This window comes from Saimiri boliviensis, chromosome 1, assembly GCF_048565385.1.
Source record: "Saimiri boliviensis isolate mSaiBol1 chromosome 1, mSaiBol1.pri, whole genome shotgun sequence".
In the NCBI taxonomy this organism is placed as follows: Eukaryota; Metazoa; Chordata; class Mammalia; order Primates; family Cebidae; genus Saimiri; species Saimiri boliviensis.
The window spans coordinates 169,437,626-169,447,515 of record NC_133449.1 but is presented as its reverse complement, the minus strand read 5'-3'; the positions used below and the strand labels follow the sequence as shown (position 1 = coordinate 169,447,515).

The following is a 9,890-nucleotide window of genomic DNA, read 5'->3' as shown; positions in this document are numbered from 1 at the left end:
TCCTAGTTGACGCTACTGGAGGAGTAGCTCATGTTATATGAATTAAATAAATGCTACCTAGGGAAATAAAATGCGCTCTTATCTAAAAGCAGTGATTGTTCTTGGTAGATTCCTCATTTACATGATTTTTCAGAAGTATACACATACTAAACTACCCCTCCTCTTCTGTAATAATTACACACAAACTTAAAAAGATTTTGCTCTAAATGATAGCATGCTTCACTATCCTATTTATGTTTGTCTTTTTTTCCTAAACTTTGTGAAATGAGCACGAATTGCATACACCAGAAAAATACAAGGAAAAGACACCTCCTGCAAGGTAGTAAAAAAGAAAATATATCATGTATCATTTGTAGATCCAGAGGGCTACAAATGCCTAATTTCTTCCACAACATCACAATCAAGGAACATTTAGAGTGCTTTCTCTTCTTATTTCAGAGCAAATTTACAACTATTTGTTTCATCTGTATTAACTTATTTCCACAGATAATTGTTGAGTTTGTAGAAGTTAGGCAAGTAGTGGTAACAAGACAGACAATGTCTGTATATCTTACAACAATTCTCCATCTAGTGGGTGTACAGGCTTTAAACAGATGTTTAAACATTGTGAAAAAGGTACTGATTTCACGGAATGTATGCCATACAGGGACCTAACTTCAGGGAGAGGAATTAAGATAGTTTCCCCCAACGTGTACCATTTAATCTGAAACATAATATAGGAAAAGTGTGCCAGGCTAAGACTGTAGAATATGTGAAGGCCCTGAAAGAGTAAAGCATAGTTATTAGAGATAATGAAGGAAGGACAGTAAATACAAAACTTAGTGTCCCAAGATTAAGTGGAAAGGGAAGGCTGAAAAGTAAGCCAGGGTCAAATAATGGGTGCTTGGATTTTATTCTAAGAAAAGGAAGCCACTGCAAGGTTGTAGGTAGAGAAATAAAACAGTGCAAATATGTGTTTAATGTAGCCTCTTTTGTACTTCTACACAATTATCAAGAATGTTGAATGTTTGCTCTTAACACTAGTGATGCTAAAAATAACAGCAATTTCACTTTTATGTCTTTATATTGAGTGTAACTGCAAGCTATTCAAATACCTGCTATCATTTGGGGTAGAAGAAGAGAAATTTTGTGACTTAGCCAAAATCTTAAAAGTCATGAGTTTGTTGATCAGAGACTTTTGAAACCAACATATGCTCTACACAACTGCTAATCTCAAAATGAGAACTTCAAAATTAATATTATAATTTTAATAGGATAACTCATTCAAATGCATATAAAAATAATATTAAAATGTAAGATAGATTGAGTAACATTAAGAATTAAAATTTGTTTTAATATGTGGATCAGAAAGTAAACTGCAAGAAATGAAAATAGTTGGGTGAGTCTTTTAGGGAACTATGGAAGGAAATTAAAGTAATAAAATTAAAAACTACAATTTCTCCACCTGTATTCTTTAAGCCAGTGGACAAGAGTGGAGGCTCAATTTAAGCAGTAAGAGAAAAAGGAAAAATCTGTTGAAGGAAAGCGACACTAGAATGATAACTGCATGTTTGAATAATGGTGACCAATTCAATTAATAATAAAACTATAATACATTGGACACCAAGGAGTATTTGATTCCAGCAAAATGTTTTAAGTATTTTAGTTTATTTAAATATCAATATATCACAGGTAAAACACTTTCCTTTCTTTCAATCATTCAAACATTTTCTTAAGAATCTATAATGTTCTAGTGATGGTGTGAATCACACAATAAAGGAGGGCGCTGTTGGGAAACATAACTCGAGCACCTTTATTTAAAAACACTGGAGGCCGGGCGCGGTGGCTCAAGCCTGTAATCCCAGCACTTTGGGAGGCCGAGGCGGGTGGATCATGAGGTCGAGAGATCGAGACCATCCTGGTCAACATGGTGAAACCCCGTCTCTACTAAAAATACAAAACATTAGCTGGGCATGGTGGCACGTGCCTGTAATCCCAGCTACTCAGGAGGCAGAGGCAGGAGAATTGCCTGAACCCAGGAGGCGGAGGTTGCGGTGAGCCGAGATCGCGCCATTGCACTCCAGCCTGGGTAACAAGAGCGAAACTCCGTCTCAAAAAAAAAAAAAAAAAAAAAAAAAAACACTGGAAAGTCTAGGGAAATGAAAGGCGGAAAAACAGAAGTAGTCAGTGCAAAAAATATACTGAGTGGTGCTGGATACATTTTTCTCCCTAAAGACTTTTTTCTAAGTGAATCCTAAATGCTCCAGATAATGTTTTTAAAAAACAGCCATACCAAGCTATATTTGAAGTTTCTAAAAGTTGATCAAGGACAAAGACATAGACTCCTTTACCTTTTTTTGGATTTAAATGAAATGCTCAGAGTTAATAGGTTATTCATAATTTTAAAAGATTTTAAAGGGGGGACTGGAATAAGCAGAGTACTCTTTAAACTATTTGAAAGAGAAAGCATGATAAATTAGCATGCCTTTGAAAACTGCTAGACATCTATCATTTATCTACATTTTAGAATACTGAGTGGTTTTTGACAAAAATTTATTAGAGCATTTATAATGTAAATGCCTTGTAGAATCCAACAGTTAACATTCTTACAATCTCTAAAGACTAATAATTTTCATATGTCAACACTTTAAAGAAGTACATATATTGAAAAACATAAGGATGGTGCTTGCTATAGTATTCATAAATATACCTATTTAGAGGTTTAACCAATGTGAATTCACAGGGTAGAATTTACACTTGCCTAAGAGGATATAAAAAACACAAATATACTGGGCTGGAAAATATAACTCATGTAATGGTAACAAATGTTTTTAAATGTAGGACTTCAAAATTATCTAGAACCATGGACTATGAGGTCTGGAAAAGAGGCTCTAACCTAAAAATCAAAGATTTCTGAAAATAGAAAATTTACTTTTACACTTTAAATGGAATTAAATTGCAATGAAACTAATCAAAAATTAGAATACAAAGAAAATTTACATTCATTATACCGCAAAAAACTCATATGTTTATAAATACCAGTAACATGCATAGAATTGGAATAGGATAGTTACTTTCTAATAAAAGGACACATCTCCAATGGGCAAAGCAGTAAAAAAGGGCTTTCCACAAATTAAATGAGACTAGCCTCAGCAGATCCTTATTAATACTTAACTGAATTCAAAGCTGTTCCTGAAACTGGGGTTTGCCTCGCTAACCCTCTCTGCACCCTGAGCAAGGAAGTTGGGGATAATCGGCTTCAGGAACTTGAACTCCTTTGTCCCAGAACCTCCTGACAGACACACCTCGTACTGGTAGCTCTGGGACAGGGTCCCGGTGCCGCTCACGTCCACCAGATGCCCCGGAAAGGGACCCTCGGGCACCGAGCAGCGACCCACCGACGCCGCCCGGCTCCTCCTGCACAGCCGCACCGCCACGAACAGGAGCACCGAGAACAGGAAGAGCGACGACACCGAGGCCAACGCCACCACCAGGTAGACGGTGAGCGAGTCGGCCTGGGCCTGGGCCGGGGCCGCCTCCGGGAGCGGCAGGTAGGGCTGGGAGAAGCCGTCCACCAGGAGCACGTGCAGCGTGGCGGTGGCCGAGCGCGGGGGCTCGCCATTGTCCTTGACCAGCACCACCAGCCTGTGCTTGGCCGCGTCGCGCTCGCTCAGCAGCCTGGCGGTGCGCACCTCGCCATTGTGCGCCCACACGCCGAACAGCCCGGGCTCCGTGGCCTTGAGCAGCTGGAACGACAGCCAGGCGTTCTGGCCCGAGTCGCCGTCCACCGCCACCACCTTGCTCACCAGGTAGCCCGGCTCGGCCGCCCGGGGCACCAGCTCGGTGCAGGGCGCGGAGCCGTTCTGCAGCGGGTACAGCACGAAGGGCGAGTTGTCGTTGGCGTCCAGCACCAGCACGCGCACCAGCGCCTCGCTGCTCAGCGCCGGGGAGCCGCGGTCTGTGGCGCCCACGCGGAACTCGAACGCCTGCAGGGCCTCGTAGTCCAGCGCCCGGAGGGCGAACAGGTGTCCGTTGTCTGCGTTGATGGAGACCAGGGAGGCGAGGGGCAGGTGCGGGTCCTGGGGCGGCAGCAGCGAGTAGGTGACCTGGGCGTTGCTGCCGGAGTCTCTGTCTGTGGCGCTGACGCTGCCGATGTGCAGGGCGGGGCTGTTGTTCTCGCGGACGAACAGGGTGTAGGAGGTTTGTGTGAAGGCGGGGGCGTTGTCATTGACGTCGGAGACCAGCACGGTTATGTTGTGTTCGGTTTTCAGCCTGGGTGTCCCCAAGTCTGTGACAGTGATGGTGACGTTATATTCGGATCTGGTCTCCCGATCCAGGGCTGTGCTTAACACCAGAGTGTAAAAGTTCTCCACAGAAGGTTTCAAGAAGAAAGGAAGGTCATCCTGGATGGAGCACACCATTCTTCCGTTATCTCCGGAATCTTGATCTGAAACGCTGAATACAGCAATGATGGTGTCCTGCAAGTTTTCTGGGATCTGATTGGTAAGTGTGGACATGGTCAGTTCCGGAGGATTGTCATTCAAATCCATCACTTGGACAAATACCACACAAGTTCCAGATAGGCCCCCACCATCTGTCGCCTGAATATTTACTGTATACGTCTGGATGGATTCGAAATCCAGTTTCTGTCTTAAAAGGAGTTCTCCCGATTTTGCACTTAATCGAAATGTTTTGCGAATGTCTTCAGAGGCTTGGGAAAATGCATAAGATATTTCTCCGTTAGTTCCAATGTCTAAATCCCTGGCAGAGACGATGGCAACCTGGGATCCAACGGGGCTGTCCTCCGGAACCTGCACCTCATAGAGCAGCTTTGCAAACTCTGGGACGTTGTCATTTATGTCCACAACTTCAATGCGTACCAGGGCCGTGCCGGACTTGGGTGGAGTCCCGCCATCCAACGCTGTGAGGGTTAACCTGATCTCAGGCTGCTCCTCGCGATCCAGGGCTCTATCCAGCACCAGCTGTGGTAATATTATCCCATCGGGATTGTCTTGTAAATTAAGGTGGAAGTGGAAATTGGGACTGATTGTGTAATTTTGGAGACTGTTGGTTCCTACATCCAAGTCCTGGGCACGTTCTAATAAAAAAGTAGTTCCAGGAGTGATACTCTCCGAAATTTTCAAAAGTATTTCTTTGTCTAGGAAAACTGGGGGATGATCATTTATGTCCCTAATTCGTAGCTCCGCCTGAAAAAACTGCAAGGGATTTTCTAGTAACACCTGGAAAGGTAGGACACACGGCTCTGTGGGGCCGCACAGCTCCTCCCGGTCCAATTTCTCATTTAACAATAAATCCCCGGTCTGCCTATCGAACTGCAAATGCATTTTTTTTCCTTTGGAAACGACCCTGGCCCCCCTCACGGCAAGTTCTCTTACCTCCAGCCCCAGGTCTTTTAACAAATTGGCCACCAACGAGCCACTCTCCATTTCCTCAGCCACTGAATAGTGCCTAGGCTGGGAACTGGCCCGAGCTATGCCCAGCAAAACAAAGAATATCAGGACTTGCCTTTGTTTCGGAACGCGCTCCTTCCCCTCTCGGGCCTCCATTGCCTTCTGGTCTCGCACCAAACCTGCTCCAGCTCGGGCTCACGTTGTCGCTGACTCTGTCTCCCCGTATCTCGCTGATACCGGGCTGAATGGACAATCCTAGAGCCCAAATTTCCCGGAGCGATCGCCTTAGAAAGCCTCCTCTTCCTGCTCGCTGCTTCCTTAGCTGAGTATCTGGGTAAAGGAGCGTCGGCTGGGTGCTTTGCTGCTTCTACTTCTAAGGCTGCAGCGCCACCCCGCGTCTCTTCCGAGTATTTATTTTCTCATAAACTAAGCAAATCCCAATGCTTTCTTGCAGGCTGATGGCAATCGAAATTGAGTATTTTCAAGCAGCGTCTCTCAATGTACCGAAGTCTTATTGGCGTTTCGAAAGGCTATTCATTCCACCCATAAAGACAGGGCAAGAATAAATAAATCTTTACACAGATCCAAGCCATTTTTTTTTAAACTGGAGAAAATAAATTTCAGAACCTGGGAGTGATCTTAGTCCTAAGATGCTTCAGAAAGAAGGCTTTGACTAAGAAAGTCCTGTTTTTGTTCAGCTTTTGGGCATGTGTGCAACTCAGTGGTGGTTAGGTTACCAACGTCACATTCACTCAAACCCAACTGAAAAACACAAAAGACCCAGGAAAAGCACAGAATCCAAGTAAGAGTGTTCTAACGGACACTAAAATAGTTTCCTTACTCATATTTCTTTCTTTGCACTGCTTCCACTTCACATTTCCCTGAAATCTGATGTGTCTGAACCTCATGAAACTCTCCAAGAGCAGCCAGACATTTTCTTCTTGTAAATGTATAATATTATTTTCCTTTCTAATGCCTAGGAGAATTTTCAACATAACTTCAATTCAATTACCACATCTAGCGAAGTTAAGAGCAATTTCATAATATTAAATAGCTAGCAAATATTCCATTTTCCCAAATTATCTTTTAAAATATATTTTTAGTGATGGGTTTTTCAATCTGATTCTAAACAAGGTATATATATTGTAGTTTGTTGTTAGGCTTTTAAATTTTCTTTTTGGGTTTTTAAAAAATGTTAACATAAAGAAATAAGTTATCAAGCCACAGAATGACATGAAGGAAACTTAAATGCATGTTTCTCAGTGAAAGAATCCAGTCTAAAAAGGCAATGATATTGCATAATTCCAATTACATGGTACTCTGAAAAAGGCCAAATTATAGAGACATTTAAAAGATCAGTGGTGGCGACAAAGAAGAGGAAGGGGAATAAAGAGGTTAAACACAGGGGACTTTAATTTACGATACTACAACGGTAGATATAGGATATTATGCAGTTGTCAAAATCCACAGAACTATACAACACACAAGAGTGAACACTAAACTATGAAATTTAGTTAATAATTCACCAGTAATGGTTCATCAATTATAAAAAATGTACCACAGTAATGCAAGATTTCGATAACAAGGAAACTTTGAGTAGGAGAAAATGGCCATGCGAGGGGAATGTCTAAACTATTTGCTCAATTTTCTATAAAACCTAGGGATGCCTTAAAAAATAATTTTAAATATTTGGATGTGTCTCTAAAAGAACCATTGGGTTAAAAAATATTGGGATAAAGAAAAAATTTAAATACATAGAAAAGTTAAAAGAAGTATACATAAACTACAACTCTATCCTCCATCCAAACTTAACAATTGTTTATATTTTACCATATTTTTTCTTTCTTCTTTTATATACACACATCCTCTTTTCTGCTAACTCATATGAAAGTAACTTGCAGATATATTTCACCTCTAAATATTTCAGCAGGTATCACATAATTATAATATTATCTCATACAATCATAATGCTACTATCATACCTAAGAAAATTAACAATAATTGTACAATGTTACCTAAAATCCAGTCCCTATCAAATTTCACTAATTGTCTTTCTATTATCTTTTCCTCAGTTTCGGTAAGAATTCTCATTCACTCCAGTTCTTTTGAAAAATGCCCTTACTTTAACCATTTGTTATAAGGAATGTCTTAGAAACTTTGTTTTTCAACCAACTTTGATCATTGTATTTGGGTTTTAGCTCTATTTACTCTAGAATAGTCCCCCATCTTTAATGACACTGAATTTCTAAAGTGTCCAGACTAGTTGTTTTGTAGGATGTCCTACATTCTGAATTTGATTGTTTCCTCATGGTATCATTTAACCTGTTCTTCTGTCCCCTGTATTTTCAGAAAACCGTACTGGATGACTTATTAAATGTAACGATAGTATAATATTTTAAAAAGCTATCATTTATCCTCTGTAATTGGCTAAAAAAAAGGATAATCACAGGTTCTCTTTCTTGAACATTTAGAAAACAAATGCCTGTCTCTACCTGTTGATATTATTTCTTGCTTTTCATGATTATTACTTTTATATGGATGTTATAATAACTCAAAATATTTTAATTCATTGATATTGAGCATTATTCACCAAGGTGAATAATTCCCAAGGCCCAAGTCTTTAAAAACAGCTTTTTATATAAGCTGCAAAACCTAATTAGGATCAGAAATAGATGTAGTGAAAATCAGTTTTATCATAGAGGCAGATTATAACTGGTAGATTACTTGAAATTTTACATTTAACTAGATATATGGTTATTTCCTTTAGACAGGTTTTCTGAACTAAACCAGTTATAGTTAATTTAGGATAACATAAAGGGTAGGAAAATAGGTAATATGAGAAGAAAATAACATAATCTTGCTCCCCTCACAAGCTGGAGAATAGAAAACTTAATACCTAAGATATTTCAGAGGATACAATAATCAATAACGCATTAGGTTTTGTTGTGTAAAAACATCTAAAACCTCCCATGTTGTCATATGTGTCCTCACAATTCAGAAGGTTTTACCCCTCACAATTCAGAAGAGAAGGATCTTCAGCCCTTCAATGAACTTCTTCCCAAAGGCTGGCTTTACTTAGCTATAAGATGGCAGAAGAAAGAAGGGCTTTCAGTGATCTACTACTAATACCCTGCAGAAAATCTGAGAGAAATACTCTAGGATGAGAAGGGAGTGTTCTGTCATAGTTTATTACCCTAATCTAGGGTGAAAATTGGGGGCATGCTCAACTAATTCACTTTTGCCTTATTGAGGATACAAATAAGTTTTCCCATCATCTATCAAGACATACATTTCATAAAGCTCAAACAAACAGGATTTCAAAATAAAGGTTGGCTAGATGTGGTGGCTCACACCTGTAATCCCAGCACTTCAGGAGTCCGAGATGGGTGGATAGCTTGAGCCAGGAGTTGGAGACCAGCCTGGGCAAATGGTTAAAGCAATGTGGCAAAACCCCGTGTCTACTACACACCAAAAAAAAAAAAAAAAAATCAGCCAGGTGTGGTGGCTCATGCCCACAGTCCCAGATACTCAGGAGACTGAGGTAGGAGCAGCACTTGAGCCCTGGAGGTACAGGTTGAAGTAAGCCAAGATCCAAGGTCATTCCACTGCACTCCTAGGTGATAGAGTGACGCCCTGTCTCAAAACAACAAACAAACAAGCAAACAAGCAAACTAAACATGAAATAAATGTCATTCAAGAAGGAGAAATGGTGCTGTTTATTCTCTTCCCACAGTACAAATAAGCAAGTAAAGATTTTTAAAGTGATACCTACACAAGAATCTTGCCCATTTTTGTTTAAGGAGAACCATCATAGTCTGTTAGGACAATCTGTCCCCTTGAAAATAAAAATAATGACCAGGACTGCAGATAGAGCTAGAAAAACAGATATAAACAGAAATAAAGATGAGAGAGAGGTATGACTTCTTCCAAAAATTTCAGACATCTTTTTATGATTAAAAATAGGCTAAAACTTACATCAGGTTTAGGCAATCTGGTAGATGATTGAATTTTCACCAAGATCACTATTGAAATTTTACTTTAAAAGAAAATATAGCTAAATACAATATCAAAAATTAGTAACTAATGAAGAAATCCAAAGATGTAGAGTGGCATAGAATATGAGGTGAGGGAAAGAAACCTGAAACTCTGACTACAAAATAGAAAGCATAAGTAATCAATTTAAATATGCTAAAGAAATATAAGGAAAAAATGCTTGGAAATTATAATTAATATATATTTTCATATTCCCAATATTCTTGGGGTCTGTCAAGATGTAGCCAGTAGAAACCACTGACCAGCAGCAGTTGTTGTCTGAATCTGGAGTACATAGGTGATATCTCAGTGTCCTTGACCATAACCTGAAATCTATGTTTGGCTAGATTAGTATCACTCACAAACCTGGTGATGCACACTTCCCAGTCTTGGGCTAACATGCTATATAGATGGAGACTCAAGTCTTTGAGTAACTGAAAGGACATGAAGACTTTCCAGACCTAGTCT

The 9,890-nt window shown here is 40.1% G+C and overlaps 1 protein-coding gene across 1 annotated transcript; it reads right to left on the bottom strand.

Moving 5' to 3' along the window:
- Positions 1–3,006: 3,006 nt before the first annotated feature.
- On the bottom strand, positions 3,007–9,397 carry PCDHB2 (protocadherin beta 2). The gene has a single exon (XM_074380595.1). It carries the CDS (start codon positions 5,544–5,546, stop codon positions 3,150–3,152), a length of 2,397 nt encoding a protein of 798 aa, XP_074236696.1. The 5' UTR covers positions 5,547–9,397; the 3' UTR covers positions 3,007–3,149.
- Between the last annotated feature and the right edge of the window lie 493 nt (positions 9,398–9,890).

Coding starts and splice junctions, on each gene's coding strand:
- PCDHB2 (XM_074380595.1), bottom strand. CDS start 5,546: ATGGAGGCCCGAGAGGGGAAGGAGCGCGTTCCGAAACAAAGGCAAGTC.